This window comes from Lampetra planeri, chromosome 17, assembly GCF_965212315.1.
Source record: "Lampetra planeri chromosome 17, kcLamPlan1.2.h2, whole genome shotgun sequence".
Classification (NCBI taxonomy): Eukaryota; Metazoa; Chordata; class Hyperoartia; order Petromyzontiformes; family Petromyzontidae; genus Lampetra; species Lampetra planeri.
This window is the reverse complement of record NC_136123.1, coordinates 13,296,667-13,321,481: the sequence shown is the minus strand read 5'-3', so window position 1 is coordinate 13,321,481 and position 24,815 is coordinate 13,296,667. Positions and strand designations below refer to the sequence as shown.

The 24,815-nt window shown below is 51.2% G+C and overlaps 2 protein-coding genes across 3 annotated transcripts in view; both read left to right on the top strand.

Moving 5' to 3' along the window:
- The window catches only part of COG4 (component of oligomeric golgi complex 4), a 29,473-nt gene extending 26,538 nt beyond the window's left edge, over nt 1–2,935 (top strand). For both annotated transcript variants that reach the window (XM_078602169.1, XM_078602168.1), the window contains one exon: nt 1,164–2,935. In XM_078602169.1, the coding sequence (XP_078458295.1) occupies nt 1,164–1,298 (135 nt within the window). In that variant the 3' untranslated portion in view covers nt 1,299–2,935. The remainder of the gene's footprint in view (nt 1–1,163) is intronic.
- A 1,082-nt stretch (nt 2,936–4,017) lies between these two features.
- INO80C (INO80 complex subunit C) lies at nt 4,018–11,669 on the top strand. The gene is made up of 5 exons (XM_078602167.1): nt 4,018–4,346; nt 5,230–5,382; nt 6,687–6,795; nt 9,319–9,386; nt 10,105–11,669. The coding sequence occupies exons 1-5, from the start codon at nt 4,206–4,208 to the stop codon at nt 10,234–10,236; spliced, it is 603 nt and encodes a 200-aa protein (XP_078458293.1). The 5' UTR covers nt 4,018–4,205; the 3' UTR covers nt 10,237–11,669.
- Nucleotides 11,670–24,815: the final 13,146 nt, after the last annotated feature.

Below are 24,815 nucleotides of genomic sequence, written 5' to 3'. Positions count from 1 at the left end.
CCAGTTTGTAAGTAGGAGAGTTACTCGTCGACATGATGGGTCGTAGCGGGGTGCCTTCTTTATGGATCTTGGGAAGACCATAGAGTCTGGGAGGTCTTGCCGCTGATGGTTTTAGAGAGGGACGTTTGGTTGGTTCGATTAGGGAAGTCGAACTCGTGATGATTTTGTTCGTTTTTGTCGTTAGGCTGTTAGTAGGATCGTTTTTAATTTTGGAGTAACTCCCATAATTAAGTAGGTCCAGGATTTTGTTGTTGTATGAATCTTTATCCATGATGACCGTGGCATTGCCCTTGTCTGCCAAGAGGATGACTATATCATCTCTCTTTTTTAGGTCCGCGAGTTCAGAGCGTTCGTTTTTGCTAATGTTACTAGTGGGTTTCTTAGCATTCTTAAGAATAGTGGCTATTTCAGCTCTTGCCACATCCGCATGGATGTGTCCTATGCCTCTGAGGGCTACATCAATCTGAGAAATCACATCCTCTACTGGTATATATTTAGGGGTGACAGCGAAATTTAGTCCTCTATCTAGTACCGTCTTCAGATTGTCAGAAATTGGGATGTTACTCTGATTAATAACGGTCTTGTTGACATCCAGCTTTGTGATGTGTGGCTCTGGTTTCTTCTTAGATAGGAGGTTGAATTTAGAAATCAGGTTAGCTTTGCATTTGGCTGACATTGAGTCAGCAGAAGCAGAAGTCATGTTGTCAACGTGGTTCCAATCGGAAGGGGACATTTTTTGTGTTAACATTAAATACGTTTGTAAGAGTCTTGTCTAAATTATCGAGTTCAGATCGGAGTAACCTTATTCTCTCCGAGATTAGTGATAGGCTAGCTTTAAATAAAATATGTTTAGAGTTCGGTGACGACACAGCAGCAGATGTGAGTGTGAGTTTACTTTTATTAATTTTAATTTTTCACCTACGTGACTTTACCGATAAAACCTAATAATATAAAGTGGAGTTATACTTTGTGTGAAGTACGAAATGGATTTGTAAACTTAAAAGTGAAGTGGATAATGCGAAGAAGTGCTTTTATTGATGTTACAAGTTTTCGCCCCCCTCAGTGGCCAGGTGAAACATGATACACGCTCCACGGGAGATCACTCCCTGGTTTTTCCATCACCTGCGCCGCCCAAAACCGCTTCCCCTGTGGACCGTGTCCAGGTGACGGAAATCCTGGACTACTGGGGTCCGAACTCGGGGCCACTAACGTGGCGGCTCACGCCCGCTGAGGTGCGCCGCGCCCTGTCGCTGCGCGCCGACTTCCGCAGCGAGGACATCAAGCGACTGCGCCTCTGAGCGAGCAGCGGGCCAGGACCTGACGAATGTTACCTCGAGAGCTCGTCACAAGCACACAGAAATAGTGCATCACACACACACAGCAATAGTGCATCGCACACAGCAATAGCACACCACACACACACAGCAATAGCGCATGCACACTCGGTGCACAAAAGCACGCCACATCATGGCAGTCCACAGGGCATTGGTCACCTAGTGCGGTGCACAATAGCACCCCGACATGTTGCATTACGTGACACTACACAACCACAGGATTTCAGCTCTGAAGTTCTATATTTCTTCTGTTATTATATTTGTTTACCCAGGAAAGCCTCACTGAGTCTCAAGACTCTTATTCTGCCGGGTCCTACAAATTTTTTTGTTGCATTAGGGGGTGATGATTGTTATGTATATTCCAAACAAGTAATTTGCGGCTCTTTTTTTCCGAACTTGTAACATTTCGACCAAGCCGCCAACACACGATGGCCCACTTGTTTCAGATGATGTCAGGGGATCTTAAATGTCCACTGTGAAGAGGACAAGGCGCATATTTATTGGTGAAAATTCACTTAATGCATAAAAATGCATTCATCCAACATGATGTGCACTACATACAATTTTTGTTGCAGTCGCAGAGAAAAGTTGTGGCAACAGCTTTCCACTCACAATGCAATTACCCTACTGCACGAATCGAGATCCGTCCGCAAGGGGGGAGAAATTGTCCTCGGGTTATTTTATAACTCTGCCCATGGTCTTTGTAATCTCAGTAAAGTTCAAATCAGTGTTTGTCGCTTTCAGAGAAGATAACCAAATCCTCAAATGCATTCAACGTTGAAGAAATTATCGTGTACTGTGTTTTCGTTAGCACAGTGTAACAAGATTTCATGCTTTGGTATATGCCATTTGGGGAAAGGGTTGACAGAAATTTCGCAACAACATCCATTCATATAAGGTTTTTTTTTGCACAGGTCCAGAGGATGAACTGTAATTTTCTTAGTCCCGTACAAAGTAATATTGTGTTTCATCTTCTTGGTTCTTTCGGTAAAGTCACGTAGAATGGAAATAATAAAATAATAAAAATTCTTGTTTTATTTTTATTATTTTCTTATTTCCATTCTACGTGACTTTACCGAAAGAACAAAGAAGATGAATCCCTGCATTCACGAAAGCTTTAAATCGAAATTTAATATTGTGTTTTTTTACAGGTGAGGTGTAGCAAAGTAGGTTAAGCAGAAGTCAGGATTCTCGAGTTCCAGAGGTGGGAGGGTGATCTGGAGAGAGTGGGGGTGACGGGCGTTCAAAAGAGGTGGATGTGAGGAAGAGGATAAATCGAAGAGGTATAGAGGATGAGTGGAGTTAGGGTGGGGCAGACGTGAGTACAAGAGGGTGAGAGAGCGGGGAGAGCGTGAGAGCAGAGTGGCGCGAGGGGGAAGAGGAGGCAGAGATAACAGGAGTTCGACACGGACGGGTTGCAGAGTTGGTGACGCGGCGGTTGAGGAAACACGTGCTGTACAAACTCTGCACTCGGGGCTGAAAAAAAAGGTGTAACGAACCTCGGCAGTGATGGGAAGCGTGCATTTAGTTCTTTATTTGTTCCTCCGATTGTACATACGTGAGTGTGTACATAAATTCCTGAATAAAGGTGACGGCTGACATAGAGTTTTACATTGCATCGATTGCAGAGGACTGAATGAGTGAAGTTCACGAACAGTAACCATGGCACTCGCGATAGAGATAACTGACCGCGAGTGAACCGCTGAGTGTTGGATCATGAGTCAACCTGACCGCTGCTTTACTCTTCCATCAGGTGCAGTGAAGTTTAGACACCTGGGTACCTCATCCCAGAATGGCAGTTCCAACTTTTGCCTGTGCTGTGTCGTAATAATGTTGAGAGCTAAAGAGGCTTTAATATAGAAATAGAAAACCAAGCTTCTTTGATGCGTCCTTAGGCAGATGAGTAATATAACCAATCCATGACAGGTTCATGCCGTGCCATACAGCAGACACGAGAGAAGGTGAAGGCCGCCTAACCTTTATAGAGCAATCAGGTGGCAGGCATTACAATACGGGATAATCATCAATGTAAGCGCATGTATCTGCTATATCACTGATATATCTGTGGTGTAGCTATATCACTGTGATATATCTGTGATGTAATAGTACTGTCAGACGAGGACAATTGGGTTAAGCGAGGAGGATGTGGAACTGAGTGGACTTGCCGATGACCGGTACCAGTAGTGTCCAGATCGGCCTCTGTGGAGGACACTGCTGCTACTGCGCAGATGGAGGCAGTCGCCCTCCAGCAACAACCGAGGGCAGCGGAGCGACGCTCAGAACAACGAGCGGGGCGCCGAGTGAATAAAACGCCAAAAGTTGGCACAGGTGGTGCATCTGCCAGTCATCTCAGTCAGCCAACCCATGGCACATGTACCGTGATCTCCTGCCAGTGGGCCTTCGACACTTCACGTGCCCTCAAAGTGCACGTAGCCTGGCACAATCGCCGTGGCCCCTTGGTGGCCACTCCGGCACGTGGATCGCGCGGCTCTCTCGTGCCCACAGCGACCGCGTGACCGCGCCAGCCAATGGCGGCTCTCGCGTGCCCACGGCGACCGCGTGACCGCGCCAGCCAATGGCGGCTCTCGCGTGCCCACGGCGACCGCGTGACCGCGCCAGCCAATGGCGACTCTCGCGTGCCCACGGCGACCGCGTGACCACGGCGCCAGCCAATGGCGGCGCTCGGAGGCGGTGTCACGGCGACTCCGTTGCGGTCTCGCGAGGGGAGACGCGGCCCGCCTCGCGGGTAACAGAGAGGGAGACGCGGGGACTGAGAGGGAGACGCGGCCCGCTTCGTGGGGACTGAGGGAGACGCGGGGAGACTTGGGGAGGGCGAGGCGCTGAGACTTGCAGGGAGTTGGGCCCCCGGCCATGTCGGCGGTGCCGCTGAGCGCCGCTCCTCCTCCTGCTCCCCCCCCGCGGCCACGCTGCAAGAAGCGGCCCGGGAGCGGCGCGGCCTTCGCGGTCGCGGCAGCGGCGACAGCAACGAAACCCAACATCAAGAAACGCGCGGTGAGGGTCGGGTGAGGGTCGGGTGAGGGTGGGGTGAGGGGTGAGGGTCGGGTGATGGGTGAGGGTCGGGTGATGGGTGAGGGTCGGGTGATGGGTGAGGGTCGGGTGAGGGGTGAGGGTCGGGTGATGGGTGAGGGTCGGGTGAGGGGTGAGGGTCGGGTGAGGGGTGAGGGTCGGGTGAGGGGTGAGGGAGGGGTGAGGGGCGGGTGAGGGGCGAGGGGTGAGGGTCGGGTGAGGGGTGAGGGTCGGGTGAGGGGTGAGGGAGGGGTGAGGGGCGGGTGAGGGGTGAGGGGCGAGGGGTGAGGGGCGGGTGAGGGGTGAGGGGCGGGTGAGGGGTGAGGGGCGGGTGAGGGGTGAGGGGCGAGTGAGGGGTGAGGGGCGGGTGAGGGGTGAGGGGCGGGTGAGGGGTGAGGGGCGGGTGAGGGGTGAGGGGCGGGTGAGGGGTGAGGGGCGGGTGAGGGGTGAGGGGCGGGTGAGGGGTGAGGGGCGGGTGAGGGATGAGCGGCGGGTGAGGGGTGAGGGGCGGGTGAGGGGTGAGGGGCGGGTGAGGGGTGAGGGGCGGGTGAGGGGTGAGGGGCGGGTGAGGGGTGAGGGGCGGGTGAGGGGTGAGGGGCGGGTGAGGGGTGAGGGGCGGGTGAGGGGTGAGGGTTGAGGAGCGAATGAACGGTGAGTGAGGGGTGAGGAAGAATTAAGGAGTGAGTGGTGAGGAGCAAGTGAGGAGCGAGTGCGAAGTGAGAGCGAGTGCGGGGATGGGAGCGAGGACACGTGGCATTGCATCTGTATTCACCCAGGGAAGTGCTTGTGCAGAGGGCATACCTGTAACAAGCACGACAGTGGTGCGTGATGCTTCTGTGCATGGCTGGTGCTCTGTGTGATGATGCAGCTGCAGCAGCCGGGAGTCTCAACTTGCGAGGGGGAGGTGACGACGGCGACAACGACGGCGACGACGGTGGAGGAGAAGGAGGCGGTGCCGGTGCTCGTGTCGGCAGAGCCGGCCGTGAGCAAGGCCCTTCCCTTCAAGAACCCCAGCTTCACCGTGGGTGGCTATGAGTCAGACCCGGCTCCTGTCGGACGGAGCGTTGGGCAATAGAGAAGTTGTGTGTGCGGGGGGCGGCACTGTGACCAGCAATCTGCGGCTGCCATGGACTTGAGTGGCACCAAAGGGACCACCACTACTGGTGATGCTGGGCCCAGCTCCCGCCTACCGCCGGCCCTGTCCCTAACGCGTCTCAAGACATCTCGCACCTCCTGCTGGTCTGAGGCGTCACGGTGGCGAGATCTTAACTACCTCGCCTGGTGTACAGGAGTTCGTGGGTTCAATTTCGACCCTGATACCTGCTGCTGTATATTTGGAGTTTGCACGTCTCTCTCCCCATGGTCCCGTGGATTTTTCTCCTGGTCCTCCGGTTTTCCCCTCCACATTTAGAATCAACATCGCGCGTCTAAAGTCTTTGGCTACTGTGAATTTCCACGTGATAAGCTACTTTGTTAAGCTATTTTTTGTGGCCAGGTCACTTCTGAAAAAGAGCTATATAGATCACTGGGCCTTACCTGGTAAACTAAAATTGTTTAGTTTAGGCATTAGCATTTGCCTGTTCGTGTTGAAATGACGCTTATCGCCAAACTAAGTGGTTAATTTTGTAACCTCTGACTTGCAGGAAGGGGGGCAGTGGTTAATGCACTGGGCTTGTAAACCCTGTAACCCGAGTTTGCTATATGACCATGGCTAACATCAGTGGCAAGTGATATATTAATCGGTCCTGGTCCTCCACTTACTGAGTGGTGAGGTATGGCCATGATCGGCACGGCTTAAAGAGTCCTTCATCCAGCAGTGGATACGTATTTGTCGATGTACACCCTGAACAGCTGTGCAAACAAAGTGTACATCTCAAAGGCTTTCCCATGTGAAATATTTCAAACAAATTATTGATAACATTCACAAAGGGGTTGTACATTATTATTGATACCTTGGCATGAGGCCTCAGAAAGTAAAAATTTTAAAAGTCTAAATATAGGTGGCAATTAAAATTATTCCGTAAATAGTTTGTAATCTGAGGTGGAACCTATAACCCTACGTCCTTGTGATCGACTTAAACACCTTGATTTGTCAAGGTGAGGGTCGTGCCAGTGGAATCCCCTTCGTGTATTATCCCACATGAGGCACATGTGAGAAATAGACAACAGTCCTTCCCACATCTGCCTCTCCACATACAAAATAAGTTTATTTACACGTCCCACCAGCCACGTGCCCTTCTGGGAGTAGCATCGGTTTATTACCAGCATACTGAACTGGTGTCGCAATTCAGTGTCTCATCAGTGGCATGTGTGTGTGTCCTGTAGCACTCAGGTCTGGGTGGCGTGGGAGTTCGCAAGTCGCGCGTGTGGAAGAACCTGAAGCAGATCATCGCAGCCGAGCGCAGCATGAACTGGAGCCCTGATGATGCCACATGTGCGTACGGCGTGACTCGTCACGGAGCGGACTGGTGACAAAGTTAAATCAAGGATTTGTGGGGAGAGACGGTGAAATTGAGTGAATACTGGCGTATGCTAAAATAAATGAGTAGACAAAACGCCTCCCCATATTTGCCACTCTTCATAAAATATCAAAGTATTCCATCAGCCGCACAGCCCTCTGGGGGTGCTTAATTTTAGAAGCATCTTCTTGGTTCTTTCGATAAAGTCACGTAGAAGGAAAATAATAAAATAAAAAAAATAAAACATAATAAAATAATTCTCACGACGTTTCGGCCACAACGCAAGCAGCCGTCTTCAGGTGGAGAACAGGTCTGTCGAGAAGACAGAGTCTGAATGGCATGCCCCAGGCTTGGAGCGACTATTTATGCTGGGATGGAGGGGCGAAGAGCATCTTGACAAAATAATTTGCATATCAAGAGGAATTTAGCATATTTATGGAAAATGCAGATATGCGATTAGTACTACTTGTGAAATGCGTAGGAGGATTAGCGAGGGGTTTAAAGTCATTATGCTCATGCATTATGCAGGATTAGCAGTATCAAAGGGAGGGAGTAAGGTTAGAATTAATAAAGGGAAGGAATGTTAATAATATGGCGCCGCAGCAACTAATATGCTTATAGACTATACATTGTAATATTACACTATGTATTATTCTACCAAGAAGATGAATCCCTGAAGTCACGAAAGCTTTAAATCGAAATTTAGAAGCATCGTTTCAATGCAAGAAAACTGATCTTTTGTGTTAGATCTGAGAAGGACAAAATTGTTCCAAAATTTATTGAAATTTTTCTACATTCCAAATTGAAATGTTCGGTTCAACACATGATGAGTTTGTTTTGTGTATTTTGAAGTATATATTAGTTTAACTTATTATCTTGCAGGAATAAGTTAAATATTTAGTTTTTCAGAGCTGGAAATTTTCCAAATTAAGCAAAATACCGAATGTTAATATAATGTTGATTTGAAGATTTAGTGACTGCAGGAATCCATACTCTTTGGTTCTTTTGGTAAAGTCACGTAGGTAGAAAAATAATGGATCACGACGTTTCGATCGCAACACAAGCAACCGTCATCGGGTGAGACCAACACAGCAGAACTGCTGACGAAGGAGAAAGAGCTGCTGCAACAAGTGGTTATATAAGGTAGGAGGCAAGCTGCTGATTCAGGCTGCTTCTAAAGGGTAGAAATGGGCATAGCCCAAGAGTCATAAACGACTGCTGCGCATGAGACAAACCCGATACCCGGCTACCCGTACCCGGCCGGGTACGGGTAGCCGTTTGCGACCCTGGTGCGGCCGGGTACGGGTAGGCCGTGAGTCACTAGGGTAGGCCGTGAGTCACTGGTGAGTAACCGTTTGTCACTCATTTCGGTAGGGTACGGGTAGGGAACGGGTACTCGTACCCGGCTGGGTACGGGTACCCATTTGCGACCCTGGTGCGGCCGGGTACGGGTAAGGAATCAAAACCCGTTTGCGACCTCTGGACAAGCGGCAGGAGGATAGAGAGGGGGTGGGGCATAGATAAGAAAGGGGCTATGCGTAAGACAAGGGGGAGATCTGCGGCAGGGGGAGAGAGAGGGGGTGGGGCATAGATAATCGGTGGCAGGGGGAGAGAGAAGCTGTGACTCAAGAGAGTCGAGAATAGCTGCTAACATCGCCAGGCAGGAAGGGGGGGGGCATCATAGCCAGTTTTGACCTAAACCGGTTAATAACATCCTTCCAATGATTGCTCAGTTTGTACCCATCTTCTTGGTTGAAATTGTCTGTGTTTATATATCTGGATGGCTTCATGGACAAATCTTTGATGGTAGCCCGAAGGTTTGCAGAGTACCTTGGTCCCGGAACAAACAATATCGTGTGAACCCACCGCGTTAAAACAGTGATCAGCAACGGCAGAGATATTGGTTCTGCCGTGTTTCAAATCTGCCTTGTGTTCACGAACACAGTCCGAGACATGTCGTTTCGTTTCCCCGATGTAACTGCTGCCGCAGACACAACTTAGTTTGTAGACACCAGGGTGTTGCATGTCAGGAAGCACACGCAATTGTATGGCAAGGTAATGGTTTTGGTTGGGTCCTCAGATGGTTCTCTCCCCATGGTTGGGGATACAACTTTGTGGATTGTGCGGTCTGAATGTATCCCCAACCATGGGGAGAGAACCATCTGAGGACCCAACCAAAAAAATCACCTTGCCATACATAGCAGGTGTTACAAAAAAGATTTACAAAATCTTGAACAAACACAAGATCCAGGTTCGATTCAACACAGTACACAAAATCCGTGATTTGATCCCATCTGTCAAGGATGTGATTCCTGACATGCAACTCCTTGGACGTGTTCATTAATTAATAATATACACTTAGAGTAGTCATTTGTGCATTGGTTTATTTTATATTGTGATAGGTGTGTTTACTGGTAAAGAGGCCTTTTTTGTGTAAAATTTAAACTTTAATTTTAACAAATGTTTGCTTTGTTTTACATCTTACAATATTTTTACAGACAGCAACATCGACGCTCCTCCATCGTTTAAGCCAGCCAAGAAGTATTCAGACCTCTCTGGTTTGCCTGTAAGATATACGCAGACTCACTACACAATACAGTAATTCGTAAATTGTGCTACTTGCATGATATATTGTCATCTATTCCGAAAATAATGTAATTAATTTGATTTAAGAATTATAAAAATAATGAATGTAGGTATGTATACAATTTTGGCACACCCAGCATAACTGTTGTTGTTCACATTGATATGGGAAGAGTAGAAGTGTGGATGACATGTGGCAGATGGCACGGGAGCATGGCTTTCTACTGCTGAATTCATAATTGGAAAAATGCATTAAATGTTTCTATTCTGTGAAAAAAACAACAAGTCTCGTAACACCCAATTGTAGTCACGTAGGTATTTAAAACATATTTAAAAGGTGTAAATTTTTTTAAAGTTAATAATTTAAGGCAGTTGTCAAACTTTCTCATCAAAAAAAGTATTGATTTTCTTTCCCGCTACATATTTTCTCTGAAAAAAATATTCACCAATCTTGACCATAGCTACAGTCTAGTGGCAAAATCTGTAGAAGGGCTGCTGCCTGACGTTTTAGGACCGTGGTCTATGCGCTATGAAGAAGGGCCATTGCCTGAACAATTGCCTATTTAAATTTTCTTTTTAAGGCCACAGTGTAGTTGACAAATGTGTTCATATTGGCTCTATCAACTTCAAAATCAGTTAATAATGTACTCAGATATTATTCATCAACCATAGCAACCTTTCGGTGTTGTGTCTGGTTGCAGGCAAGTTACACGGACCCACAGAGCAAACTCCACTTCAGCAATGCCGAGGAGTTCTCCCAGGTGCGCACGCTGCCCATGGACATTGTGTCGGGTTACCTGGCTCTGCGCAAGGCCACGAGCATCGTGCCGTAACAACGTACAACTCTCCATGCGTTAGCGCGACTTAAGCGAGGTTGAGCTACGCTGCGAACCACAAGCACGAATCTTACACACAAATTAAATAGTGTACAAAGCTTATGGTGTATAAAGATGCCATGACATGCACTGGTTGGTGCTGTTTCATCTTTTTATGAAATCTTTGAGAGGAAGTCACCGCCCTCGGGCTCCTCCACCTGCGTGTAGACTTTCCTCCCGCGCTAGTGCAGGCTGCAGGGCGAGGGAGCGTCGCGCGGATCGCCGGGAAGAGATCTCAAATTGAAACGTTCAGTAATAATTGCAGTGGTGAGACGATCCACTCTTAAGTCCAAACCACAACCTGCATATAGACCTCTTTTTTGTAATTAATGGCAAATGTCATTGGAATGTTGCCAAAAAGCGGTCATTATGGGTGTGATGATGCATTGTTTCGTCAATCTATATCGGTTAAGGTTTAGTCATCGATAATGTTTCATTAAGTTCCATGAAAATGATATGTGAACATTAATGTATTGAAATATACTATAAGAATTACGAATTGGTTATTGAATCGGATTTCGGCTCCGAAATCGAGAGCGTGTATCACGTCGCTCGGCGGAGTGAATTGTTATTGCCCTGTAGGTCACAGCTGATGCGATTCAACTTAGTCTTTCTTTGTTACATGGAAAATCCCTTTTATCCAGTCACCCAGCTAGTTTCCAAGGTAGATGTAGGAACAAGAACAGCATCAACATTATAGAGAGGAAGAGGCAACATTGGAATAACACGTTGGAGGTACAGGCCAAAATAACGCAGAAAGAATAACAATCGACATAAAAAACATCAAAAACGAGGTAATGAATGGTGGGAGAGGAGATGTGCGTGAGGCAAAGGGAATCCAAGCAAATGAAACAACCACCACGGGAATACGAAAAGTAACGGCCAAGGGTTTATGTACAGGTGCAGTCGAACTGTCCATGCTGAGCTAGAATTGATATGAAACGATGTAGGGAGGGGAGGGAGCTGAGCCTATGCCGAGAGGCGAGGACATTCCAGTAACGTGGGGCAGCAGCGTGGAAGGAAATGTCGCCATACATAGTTGCAACAGCCGGTATTTTTTTGTAAGATCAGGGAGGCACTTCTGATGTTGCAGCGTGCAATGGGTGAAGTTTTATCCTTTTGATGGCACTGTGCCATTGCTCCATCTTGCAAATCGTTGGACAATTCTAGTTATGTCTAAATTGGCACTTGCTATAATGGTAATAACCACTGTACAAGCGTTTGTCTTTTTTATGGGGGCATTGCAGTTCCATTCTCATTTCATCTCGTGGTTGAACTGCACTCTCCGTGTACCTCCTGCTTATCATCGAACTCCAAGGCTGTCACAGAGAGCCAGTTTCGTATGTTTGTGTACACTTTAAATACAAAATAAATGTGAAGTGTGTAATATATTTGTTACAATCTAACCTATATAATTCATTTTTTGTCTGTCTGTCCGTCTGTCCATCTGCGTACGCTCGCTTCCGGGGGATTTGGCTCTCGGACCGTGGGGTTCGCCGAGATAAAATTTTGCTGGTGGGCACGCCCCCGGCCCCGCGGTGAACTTAGGCATTTCCGATTTTTCGTCTCTAAACTTTAAATCGGACGGATTATCGATTTAGTGCGATTTCTCTTTATTTATTTACTATTGCCGACCAGCACGTGGCAAAGCACGCCGTTGCGCATGCGCGAAGGCGGTTGCCCCTGGCAACGGGCTGTTGGCCCCTGGCAACGGGCAGCAACGCCGTCGCTGCGGGGTGGACGCCATTTTTAATTCCCGTTAAAAATATGCGCACGCATTAACACGCGACGCTGAGGTAAATTCATCAAAGTTTCACGTCCTCTTCATTCCCCCACCACCCCAATGTGTGCAATTACTATTATAGGGTCGGTAGATAATAAAATTATAGCGATTAGACAGTATCATAGCGGGGGGGGGGGGGGGAGGGGGTAGCGGCCTGAGAACCCAGCCTCGGCCGGGTGGGCAATCTAGGCGAGGCCGGAGGCTCTGCGCGGTACTAGGCCTCGACACCCCACACGTGTCAGGCGAAGACTTTGTGCTATAAACTCGATATACCCAGCGTTGCCCGTGGGGAAAATACATTTAAAATCTTCTGAAAACTTTAAAACACAACATACCAATGAAAATACAACTGTGTAATTTAAAATTTAAAACCGACCGCGCCAAGAATCGATTCTCTGAATCGCGCAAGTGAATTAAAGGTTGTCGACTCCTTTAGAATCGGCTTAATCTCGTTTAATATAAGTTGGTTATAGAGTTGATATAAACTGCTACGAATGGGAAATATCCGGCGTTGACCGGGGCAAAAATATAATTAAAAACTCCTGAAAACGTTAAAACATAACATACCAATGAAAATAAAACTCTGTAATTAAAAATGTAGCCCAAGCGCGAAAAGAAGCGATTTTTTGCAATCGTTGCGAAGGAATCGAGGGTTGTAGATTACTTTAGAATCACCCTATTCCCTTTTTAACAAACTGCGTGTCGCCAACAGACACACACATTCACACATTTAGCTTTTACATTTAACATACAAAACGTCAGCATGTACTGCTGTCATGATAGGCAAAAATATATACACCCTCACCACTCACCATCACCACTCACTATCACTCACCACTCACACTCACCATCACTCACCCTCACCACTCACCCTCACTACTCACCCTCACCACCACTACTCACCCTCACCACTCTCCCTCACCACTCTCTCACCACTCACCCTCACCACTCACCCTTCTCCCTCAACACTCACGCTCACCCTCACCAATCATCCTCGCCCTCACCACCACCACATTCTCACCCTCGCCACCACCACTCACCCTCAACACTCACCCTCACCACCACCACTCACCACCACTCACCTCTCACTCACGCTCAACACTCACCTTCACCACTCACCCTCACCACTCTCACCACTCACCACCACTCACTCTCACCACTCACTTTCACCACTCACCCTCACCACTCACCCTCACCACTCACCACTCTCACCCTCACCATTCACCCTCACCACTCACCACTCACCTTCTCCACTCACCCTCACCACTCACCCTGACCACTCACCGCTCACCACTCACCCTCACCACTCACCATCACTGTGGTGGTGGTGGTACCTGCTTTCATGACAGTAGTACAAGCTGACGTTTTGTATGTGTAATGTCTAAAGCTAAATTAGTGAATGTGTGTGTGTAAGAAATGTTAAGCATACTTGGCGACACGTAAGCAAGTTTTTTTTAAAACGGGAATAGGGTGAGTGGTGGTGGTGAGGGTGAGTGGTGAGGGTGAGTAGTGAGGGTGAGTAGTGAGGGTGATTGGTGAGCGTGAGTGGTGAGTGGTGAGCGTGACTGGTGAGTGGTGAGGGTGAGTGATGAGGGTGAGTTGTGAGGGTGAGTGGCGGTTGTGAGTGGTGATTAGTGAGGGGTGAGTGGTGAGGGTGAGCGTGAGTGGTGAGCGGTGAGGGTGAGCAGTGAGGGTGAGTGGTGATTGGTGAGGGTGTGATTGATGAGGATGAGTGGTGAGGGTGAGTGGTTGTTGTGAGGGTGAGTGGTGAGGGGTGAGAGTGAGTGGTGAGGGTGAGTGGTGAGGGTGAGTGGCGGTTGTGAGTGGTGATTAGTGAGTGGTGAGGGTGAGTGGTGAGCGTGAGTGGTGAGGGTGAGTGGTGAGGGTGAGTGGTGAGGGTGAGTGGTGAACGTGAGTGGTGAGGGTGAGTGGTGATTGGTGAGGGTGAGTGGTGATTGGTGAGGGTGTGATTGGTGAGGGTGAGTGGTGAGGGTGAGTGAGTGGTGAGGGTGAGTGGCGGTTGTGAGTGGTGATTAGTGAGGGTGAGTAGTGAGGGTTAGTGGTGAGCGTGAGTGGTGAGTGTTGAGCGCGACTGGTGAGTGGTGAGGGTGAGTGGTGAGGGAGAGGGGTGAGGGTAAGTGGTGAGTGTGGTGAGTGGTGAGGGTGAATGGCGGTTGTGAGTGATGATTAATGAGGGGTGAGTGGTGAGGGTGAGCAGTGAGTGGTGAGCAGTGAGGGTGAGCAGTGAGTGGTGAGGGTGAGTGGTGAGCGTGAGTGGTGAGGGTGAGTGGTGATTGGTGAGGGTGAGTGGTGATTGGTGAGGGTGTGATTGGTGAGGATGAGTGGTGAGTAGTAAGGGTGAGTGGTGAGGGTGAGTGGCGGTTGTGAGTGGCGATTGTGAATGGTGATTAGTGAGGGGTGAATGGTGAGGGTGAGTGGTGAGCGGTGAGGGTGAGCAGTGAGGGTGAGTGGTGATTGGTGAGGGTGTGATTGATGAGGGTGAGTGGTGAGGGTGAGTGGTTGTTGTGAGTGGTGAGGGTGAGTGGTGAGAGTGAGTGGTAAGGGTGAGTGGTGAGGGTGAGTGGCGGTTGTGAGTGGTGATTAGTGAGTGGTGAGGGTGAGTGGTGAGCGTGAGTGGTGAGGGTGAGTGGTGATTGGTGAGGGTGATTGGTGAGGGTGTGATTGGTGAGGATGAGTGGTGAGTAGTGAGGGTGAGTGGTGAGGGTGAGTGAGTGGTGAGGGTGAGTGGCGGTTGTGAGTGGTGATTAGTGAGGGTGAGTAGTGAGGGTGAGTGGTGAGCGTGAGTGTTGAGCGTGACTGGTGAGTGGTGAGGGAGAGTGGTGAGGGAAAATGGTGAGTGTGGTGAGTGGTGAGGGTGAATGGCGGTTGTGAGTGATGATTAATGAGGGGTGAGTGGTGAGGGTGAGCGGTGAGTGGTGAGCAGTGAGGGTGAGCAGTGAGGGTGAGTGGTGATTGGTGAGGGTGTGATTGATGAGGGTGAGTGGTGAGTGGTGAGGGTGAGTGGTGAGGGTGAGTGGTGAGAGTGAGTGGTGAGGGTGAGTGGCGGTTGTGAGTGGTGATTAGTGAGGGTGAGTGGTGAGGGTGAGCGGTTAGTGGTGAGCGGTGAGGGTGAGCAGTGAGGGTGAGTGGTGATTGGTGAGGGTGTGATTGGTGAGGATGGGTGGTGAGTGGTGAGGGTGAGTGGTAAGGGTGAGTGGTTTAGCGGTGAGGGTGAGTGGTTGTTGTGAGGGTGAGTGGTTGTTGTGAGGGTGAGTGGTGATGGTGAGGGTGAGTGGTGAGTGGTGAGGGTGAGTGGCGGTTGTGAGTGATGATTAATGAGGGGTGAGTGGTGAGGGTGAGCGGTGAGTGGTGAGCGGTGAGGGTGAGCAGTGAGGGTGAGTGGTGATTGGTGAGGGTGTGATTTATGAGGGTGAGTGGTGAGGGTGAGTGGTGAGGGTGAGTGGTGAGAGTGAGTGGTGAGGGTGAGTGGTGAGGGTGAGTGGCGGTTGTGAGTGGTGATTAGTGAGTGGTGAGGGTGAGTGGTAATGGTGAGTGGTGAGCGTGAGTGGTGAGGGTGAGTGGTGAGCGTGAGTGGCGAGGGTGAGTGGTGATTGGTGAGGGTGAGTGGTGATTGGTGAGGGTGTGATTGGTGAGGATGAGTGGTGAGTAGTAAGGGTGAGTGGTGAGGGTGAGTGGCGGTTGTGAGTGGCGATTGTGAGTGGTGATTAGTGAGGGGTGAGTGGTGAGGGTGAGTGGTGAGCGGTGAGGGTGAGCAGTGAGGGTGAGTGGTGATTGGTGAGGGTGTGATTGATGAGGGTGAGTGGTGAGTGGTGAGGGTGAGTGGTTGTTGTGAGGGTGAGTGGTGAGGGTGAGTGGTGAGAGTGAGTGGTAAGGGTGAGTGGTGAGGGTGAGTGGCGGTTGTGAGTGGTGATTATTGAGTGGTGAGGGTGAGTGGTAATGGTGAGTGGTGAGCGTGAGTGGTGAGGGTGAGCGGTGAGCGTGAGTGGTGAGGGTGAGTGGTGAGCGTGAGTGGTGAGGGTGAGTGGTGATTGGTGAGTGGTGATTGGTGAGGGTGTGATTGGTGAGGATGAGTGGTGAGTAGTGAGGGTGAGTGGTGAGGGTGAGTGGTGAGGGTGAGTGAGTGGTAAGGGTGAGTGTCGGTTGTGAGTGGTGATTAGTGAGGGTGAGTAGTGAGGGTGATTGGTGAGCATGAGTGGTGAGTGTTGAGGGTGACTGGTGCGTGGTGAGGGTGAGTGGTGAGGGTGAGTGGTGAGGGAGAGTGGTGAGGGTAAGTGGTGAGTGTGGTGAGTGGTGAGGGTGAGTGGCGGTTGTGAGTGATGATTAATGAGGGGTGAGTGGTGAGGGTGAGCGGTGAGTGGTGAGCGGTGAGGGTGAGCAGTGAAGGTGAGTGGTGATTGTTGAGGGTGTGATTGATGAGGGTGAGTGGTGAGGGTGAGTGGTGAGGGTGAGTGGTGAGAGAGAGTGGTGAGGGTGAGTGGTGAGGGTGAGTGGCGGTTGTGAGTGGTGATTAGTGAGTGGTGAGGGTGAGTGGTAATGGTGAGTGGTGAGCGTGAGTGGTGAGCGTGAGTGGTGAGGGTGAGTGGTGATTGGTGAGGGTGAGTGGTGATTGGTGAGGGTGTGATTGGTGAGGATGAGTGGTGAGTAGTGAGGGTGAGTGGTGAGGGTGAGTGGTGGTTGTGAGTGGCGGTTGTGAGTGGTGATTAGTGAGTGGTGAGGGTGAGTGAGTGGTGAGGGTGAGTGGCGGTTGTGAGTGGTGATTAGTGAGGGGTGAATTGTGAGGGTGAGCGTGAGTGGTGAGGGTGAGTGGTGAGGGTGAGCAGTGAGGTTGAGCAGTGAGGGTGAGTGGTGATTGGTGAGGGTGTGATTGGTGAGGATGGGTGGTGAGTGGTGAGGGTGAGTGGTAAGGGTGAGTGGTTTAGCGGTGAGGGTGAGTGGTTGTTGTGAGGGTGAGTGGTTGTTGTGAGGGTGAGTGGTGATGGTGAGGGTGAGTGGTGAGTGGTGAGGGTGAGTGGCGGTTGTGAGTGGTGATTAGTGAGTGGTGAGGGTGAGTGGTAATGGTGAGTGGTGAGTGGTGAGCGTGAGTGGTGAGTGGTGAGCGTGAGTGGTGAGGGTGAGTGCTGAGCGGTGAGGGTGAGCAGTGAGGGTGAACGGTGAGGGTGAGTGGTGATTGGTGAGGATGAATGGTGAGTGGTGAGGGTGAGTGGTGATTGGTGAGGATGAATGGTGAGGGTGAGTGGTGAGGGTGAGTGGTGAGCGGTGAGGGTGAGTGGTTGTTGTGAGGGTGAGTGTGAGTGGTGAGGGTGAGTGGTTAGGGTGAGGGTGAGTGGCGGTTGTGAGTGGTGATTAGTGAGTGGTGAGGGTGAGTGGTGAGCGTGAGTGGTGAGTGGTGAGCGTGAGTGGTGAGTGGTGAGGGTGAGTGGTGATTGGTGAGGATGAATGGTGAGGGTGAGCGTGAGTGGTGAGTGGTGAGCGTGAGTGGTGAGTGGTGAGGGTGAGTGGTGATTGATGAGTGGTGAGGGGTGAGAGAGTGGTTAGTGGTGAGGGTGAGTGGTGAGGGTGAGTGGTGAGGTTGAGTGGTGAGGGTTAGTGGAGAGTGGTGAGGATGAGTGGTGATTGGTCAGTGGTGATTGGTGAGTGGTGAGGGTGAGTGCTGAGGCTGAATGGTGAGTTGAATGGTGAGAGTGAGTGGTGAGGGAGGGTGGTGAGGGTGAGTGGTGAGGGAGAGTGGTGAGGGTTAGTGGTGAGGGTTAGTGTTGAGGGTGAGTGGTCAGGGTGAGTGGTGAACGTGAGTGGTGAGGGTGAGTGGTGAGCGTGAGTGGTGAGGGTGAGTGGTGATTGGTAAGGGTGTGATTGGTGAGGATGAGTGGTGAGTAGTGAGGGTGAGTGGTGAGGGTGAGTGGTGAGGGTGAGTGAGTGGTGAGGGTGAGTGGTGGTTGTGAGTGGCGGTTGTGAGTGGTGATTAGAGAGTGGTGAGGGTGAGTGAGTGGTGAGGGTGAGTGGCGGTTGTGAGTGGTGATTAGTGAGGGGTGAATTGTGAGGGTGAGCGTGAGTGGTGAGGGTGAGTGGTGAGGGTGAGCAGTGAGGGTGAGCAGTGAGGGTGAGTGGTGATTGGTGAGGGTGTGATTGGTGAGGATGGGTGGTGAGTGTGAGGGTGAGTGGTAAGGGTGAGTGGTTTAGCGGTGAGGGTGAGTGGTTGTTGTGAGGGTGAGTGGTTGTTGTGAGGGTGAGTGGTGATGGTGAGGGTGAGTGGTGAGTGGTGAGGGTGAGTGGCGGTTGTGAGTGGTGATTAGTGAGTGGTGAGGGTGAGTGGTAATGGTGAGTGGTCAGTGGTGAGCGGTGAGGGTGAGTGGTTGTTGTGAGGGTGAGGGTGAGTGGTGAGGGTGAGTGGTTAGGGTGAGGGTGAGTGGCGGTTGTGAGTGGTGATTAGTGAGTGGTGAGGGTGAGTGGTGAGCGTCAGTGGTGAGTGGTGAGCGTGAGTGGTGAGGGTGAGTGGTGATTGATGAGTGGTGAGGGGTGAGAGAGTGGTTAGTGGTGAGGGTGAGTGGTGAGGGTGAGTGGTGCGGTTGAGTGGTGAGGGTTAGTGGAGAGTGGTGAGGATGAGTGGTGATTGGTCAGTGGTGATTGGTGAGTGGTGAGGGTGAGTGCTGAGGTTGAATGGTGAGTTGAATGGTGAGAGTGAGTGGTGAGGGAGGGTGGTGAGGGTGAGTGGTGAGGGAGAGTGGTGAGGGTTAGTGGTGAGGGTTAGTGTTGAGGGTGAGTGGTCAGGGTGAGTGGTGAGCGTGAGTGGTGAGTGGTGAGGGTGAGCGGTGAGCGTGAGTGGTGAGGGCGAGTGGTGATTGGTGAGGGTGTGATTGGTGAGGATGAGTGGTGAGTAGTGAGGGTGAGTGGTGAGGGTGAGTGGTGAGGGTGAGTGAGTGGTGAGGGTGAGTGGCGGTTGTGAGTGGCGGTTGTGAGTGGTGATTAGTGAGTGGTGAGGGTGAGTGAGTGGTGAGGGTGAGTGGCGGTTGTGAGTGGTGATTAGTGAGGGGTGAATTGTGAGGGTGAGCGTGAGTGGTGAGTGGTGAGGGTGAGTGGTGAGGGTGAGCAGTGAGGGTGAGCAGTGAGGGTGAGTGGTGATTGGTGAGGGTGTGATTGGTGAGGATGGGTGGTGAGTGGTGAGGGTGAGTGGTAAGGGTGAGTGGTTTAGCGGTGAGGGTGAGTGGTTGTTGTGAGGGTGAGTGGTTGTTGTGAGGGTGAGTGGTGATGGTGAGGGTGAGTGGTGAGGGTGAGTGGCGGTTGTGAGTGGTGATTAGTGAGTGGTGAGGGTGAGTGGTAATGGTGAGTGGTGAGTGGTGAGCGTGAGTGGTGAGTGGTGAGCGTGAGTGGTGAGGGTGAGTGCTGAGCAGTGAGGGTGAGCAGTGAGGGTGAGCGGTGAGGGTGAGTGGTGATTGGTGAGGATGAATGGTGAGTGGTGAGGGTGAGTGGTGATTGGTGTGGATGAATGGTGAGGGTGAGTGGTGAGGGTGAGTGGTGAGCGGTGAGGGTGAGTGGTTGTTGTGAGGGTGAGGGTGAGTGGTGAGGGTGAGTGGTTAGGGTGAGGGTGAGTGGCGGTTGTGAGTGGTGATTAGTGAGTGGTGAGGGTGAGTGGTGAGCGTGAGTGGTGAGTGGTGAGCGTGAGTGGTGAGGGTGAGTGGTGATTGATGAGTGGTGAGGGGTGAGAGAGTGGTTAGTGGTGAGGGTGAGTGGTGAGGGTGAGTGGTGAGGTTGAGTGGTGAGGGTTAGTGGAGAGTGGTGAGGATGAGTGGTGATTGGTCAGTGGTGATTGGTGAGTGGTGAGGGTGAGTGCTGAGGCTGAATGGTGAGTTGAATGGTGAGAGTGAGTGGTGAGGGAGGGTGGTGAGGGTGAGTGGTGAGGGAGAGTGGTGAGGGTTAGTGGTGAGGGTTAGTATTGAGGGTGAGTGGTCAGGGTGAGTGGTGAGTGTGAGTGGTGAGTGGTGAGGGTGAGCGGTGAGCGTGAGTGGTGAGGGTGAGTGGTGATTGGTGAGGGTGTGATTGGTGAGGATGAGTGGTGAGTAGTGAGGGTGAGTGGTGAGGGTGAGTGGTGAGGGTGAGTGAGTGGTGAGGGTGAGTGGCGGTTGTGAGTGGTGATTAGTGAGGGGTGAATGGTGAGGGTGAGCGTGAGTGGTGAGGGTGAGCAATGAGGGTGAGCAGTGAGGGTGAGTGGTGATTGGTGAGGGTGTGATTGGTGAGCGTGAGTGGTGAGTGGTGAGCGTGAGTGGTGAGGGTGAGTGCTGAGCAGTGAGGGTGAGCAGTGAGGGTGAGCGGTGAGGGTGAGTGGTGATTGGTGAGGATGAATGGTGAGTGGTGAGGGTGAGTGGTGATTGGTGTGGATGAATGGTGAGGGTGAGTGGTGAGGGTGAGTGGTGAGCGGTGAGGGTGAGTGGTTGTTGTGAGGGTGAGGGTGAGTGGTGAGGGTGAGTGGTTAGGGTGAGGGTGAGTGGCGGTTGTGAGTGGTGATTAGTGAGTGGTGAGGGTGAGTGGTGAGCGTGAGTGGTGAGTGGTGAGCGTGAGTGGTGAGGGTGAGTGGTGATTGATGAGTGGTGAGGGGTGAGAGAGTGGTTAGTGGTGAGGGTGAGTGGTGAGGGTGAGTGGTGAGGTTGAGTGGTGAGGGTTAGTGGAGAGTGGTGAGGATGAGTGGTGATTGGTCAGTGGTGATTGGTGAGTGGTGAGGGTGAGTGCTGAGGCTGAATGGTGAGTTGAATGGTGAGAGTGAGTGGTGAGGGAGGGTGGTGAGGGTGAGTGGTGAGGGAGAGTGGTGAGGGTTAGTGGTGAGGGTTAGTATTGAGGGTGAGTGGTCAGGGTGAGTGGTGAGTGTGAGTGGTGAGTGGTGAGGGTGAGCGGTGAGCGTGAGTGGTGAGGGTGAGTGGTGATTGGTGAGGGTGTGATTGGTGAGGATGAGTGGTGAGTAGTGAGGGTGAGTGGTGAGGGTGAGTGGTGAGGGTGAGTGAGTGGTGAGGGTGAGTGGCGGTTGTGAGTGGTGATTAGTGAGGGGTGAATGGTGAGGGTGAGCGTGAGTGGTGAGGGTGAGCAATGAGGGTGAGCAGTGAGGGTGAGTGGTGATTGGTGAGGGTGTGATTGGTGAGGATGGGTGGTGAGTGGTGAGGGTGAGTGGTGAGGGTGAGTGGTGAGGGTGAGTGGCGGTTGTGAGTGGTGATTAGTGAGTGGTGAGGGTGAGTGGTAATGGTGAGTGGTGAGTGGTGAGCGTGAGTGGTGAGTGGTGAGCGTGAGTGGTGAGGGTGAGTGCTGCGCGGTGAGGGTGAGCAGTGAGGGTGAGCGGTGAGGGTGAGTGGTGATTGGTGAGGATGAATGGTGAGGGTGAGTGGTGATTGGTGAGGATGAATGGTGAGGGTGAGTGGTGAGGGTGAGTGGTGAGCGGTGAGGGTGAGTGGTTGTTGTGAGGGTGAGGGTGAGTGGTGAGGGTGAGTGGTTAGGGTGAGGGTGAGTGGCGGTTGTGAGTGGTGATTAGTAAGTGGTGAGGGTGAGTGGTGAGCGTGAGTGGTGAGGGTGAGTGGTGAGCGTGAGTGGTGAGTGGCGAGGGTGAGTGGTGAGTGGTGAGGGGTGAGAGAGTGGTTAGTGGTGAGGGTGAGGGGTGAGGGTGAGTGGTGAGGTTGAGTGGTGAGAGTTAGTGGAGAGTGGTGAGGGTGAGTGGTGATTGGTCAGTGGTGATTGGTGAGGATGAGTGGTGAGTATTGAGGGTGAGTGGTGAGGGTGAGTGGTGGTTGTGATGGTGAGTGGTGAGTGGTGAGGGTGAATGCTGAGGCTGAATGGTGAGTTGAATGTTGAGAGTGAGTGGTGAGGGAGGGTGGTGAGGGTGAGGGAGAGTGGTGAGGGTTAGTGGTGAGGGTTAGTGTTGAGGGTGAGTGGTGAAGGTGAGTGTTGATTGGTGAGTGGTGAGGGTGAGTGGTGAAGGTGAATGGTGAGGGTGAGTGGTGAGGGTGAGTGGTGAGGGAGATTGGTGAGTGGTGAGTTGTGAGGGTAAGTGGTGAGTAGTGAGTGGTGAGTGTGAGTGGTGAGGATGAGTGGTGAGGGTGAGCTGTGAGTGGTGAATGGTGAGGGTGAGTGGTGAGTACAGTCAATATGCACTGCTGTAATCATAGCAGGTACCACCACCACCACCACCACAGTACGTACTGCTCTCATCAGAGCAGGTACCACCACACTCGGTATGTACTGCTGTCATCATAGCAGGTTCCACCACCACAATATGTACTCCTCTCATCATAGCAGATACCACCACAATATGCACTGCTGTAATCATAGCAGATACCACCACAGCAGTATGCACTGCTGTAATCATAGTATATACCACCACAGCAGTATGCACTGCTGCAATCATAGTATATACCACCACAGCAGTATGCACTGCTGCAATCATAGTATGTACCACCACAGTCAGTATGCACTGCTGTAATCATAGCAGGTATCACCACAGCAGTATGCACTGCTGTAATCATAGCAGGTACCACCACAGTCAGTATGCACTGCTGTGATCATAGCAGGTACCACCACAATATGCACTGCTGTAATCATAGCAGGTTCCACCACAATATGCACTGCTGTAATCATAGCAGGTACCACCACAATATGCACTGCTGTAATCATAGCAGGTACCACCACAATATGCACTGCTGTAATCATAGCAGGTTCCACCACAATATGCACTGCTGTAATCATAGCAGGTTCCACCACAATATGCACTGCTGTAATCATAGCAGGTTCCACCACAATATGCACTGCTGTAATCATAGCAGGTACCACCAGTCAGTATGCACTGCTGTAATCATAGCAGGTACCACCAGTCAGTATGCACAGCTATAATCATAGCAGGTACCACCACAATATGCATTGCTGTAATCATAGCAGGTACCACCACAATATGCACTGCTGTAATCATAGCAGGTACCACCACAATATGCACTACTGTAATCATAGCAGGTACCTCCACAATATGCACTGCTGTAATCATAGCAGGTACCACCAGTCAGTATGCACTGCTGTAGTGATAGCAGGTACCACCTCAGTCGGTATACACTGCTGTAGTGATAGTAGATACTGCTATCGAGTTGGTAGATACTGCTATATAGAGTTAGTAGATACTAAAACAGTCAGTATATACCACTACAGTCAGTCAATACTGCTACAGTCAGTATATACTACTATACAGTCAGTACATACTGCTACGGTGAGTAGCTACTAGAGTCAGTAGATACTATTATAGAGTGAGTAGATACTGCTATAGATTTAGTAGTTACTACTATAGTCAGTGGATACAAGTGAAGTATTCGGAATGACGGCGGGAAACCACTTGACGGGTAGCACACTTTATTAAATCTTGTCTTTCCACAATAACACGTGTGGTCACTATTTCTCACACTACACACTCCACTTGACACGTGTGGTCACTACAACTCACGCTGCACATTCCACTTGACACGTGTGGTTACTACGGCTCACGCTGCACGCTCACGCTACACGCTCACGGTGCACGCTCACGGGCACTCCAGCCCCGTAGCGTCCGTGGAGCCTACAGACCCACCCCAGCTTGGGCGTGGGTCACGACCTCTGGGTCCCGCGGGCCGGCCCTCACACGGACGTTCGGCCCCGGGTCCCAAGGTCCCGCCTCTGAGCCACACAGGGCCCCGGTCCCCACAAGGACAGCGGGACTAGGTGCCTCAGGGCCCTATCTCTTCCTCCTCTGTCTTCTGTCTTCACTGGTCACCAACTCCCCGTGCGCCTGTGCGCACCGCCTTATATAGCCTCCGCTCCCGGGAGACGGAGCGTATGCAGACCGCGACGTGAGCACCCCCTTAGTTGACCAATCCCCACGCGCTGCCACACGATCCCCTCGCTGTCAGCGCGCGTCACCGATACCCAGCCAATCACCGCCTCATAACCCATGACCCCGCGCTGACCCATGATCCTTCACCGTCAGCGCGCGTCACCAACACACACAGCCAATCACTACGCGCTGGCACACGATCCTTACCCCAGCGCGTATCACCACTACACAAGTATAGAGTCAGAAGATACTATACAGTTAGTCGTTACGACTATATAGTCGGTAGATACTACTGTAGGCCCAGTAAATACTACTATGGTCAGTAGTTATTGCAGTCACTAAATACTACTACACAGTCAGTAGCTACTACTGGCTCAGTAGATGCTACGGTACAGTCAGTAGATACTACTACAGAGTCAATAGATACCACTTCCTCTGTTGTATGTAAGGTGTTGTTAGTATATATACCTACGAGGGGTAAAGATATTTTTTGAGGGGGGGGGGGGGGAGACCACAATTTTCGGAAACCTTTTGACATCAACTATTTACCCCACACTTTCTACAATTTTTTGGACTTGTGAAAGCCTCTTATATATTTGTTGGTGGAGAAATGTACAAACAGCCCACCGGGCTTTGACAATACCTTAGTATCTGTGTATATATATGTGTAGTAACGCTCACGACTCGTTCACACCGGAGTTGGAGGCACACTTGTTTATTTAACACCAACGTTATGACATACACATTTGAGGGGGTATCGGCCCCCTCACCCGTCTATCTGAGGACACACCTCTCTAGCTAACCCTAGCCTGCCTCTGAGTCCTCCACTAATGGGCTAGGGGAGGCTATCTTGGCCCGACACTGGTCAGTCGGGCCCGGTACCCAGAGTCCAGACCAGCACTGGCTCTGGCCCTG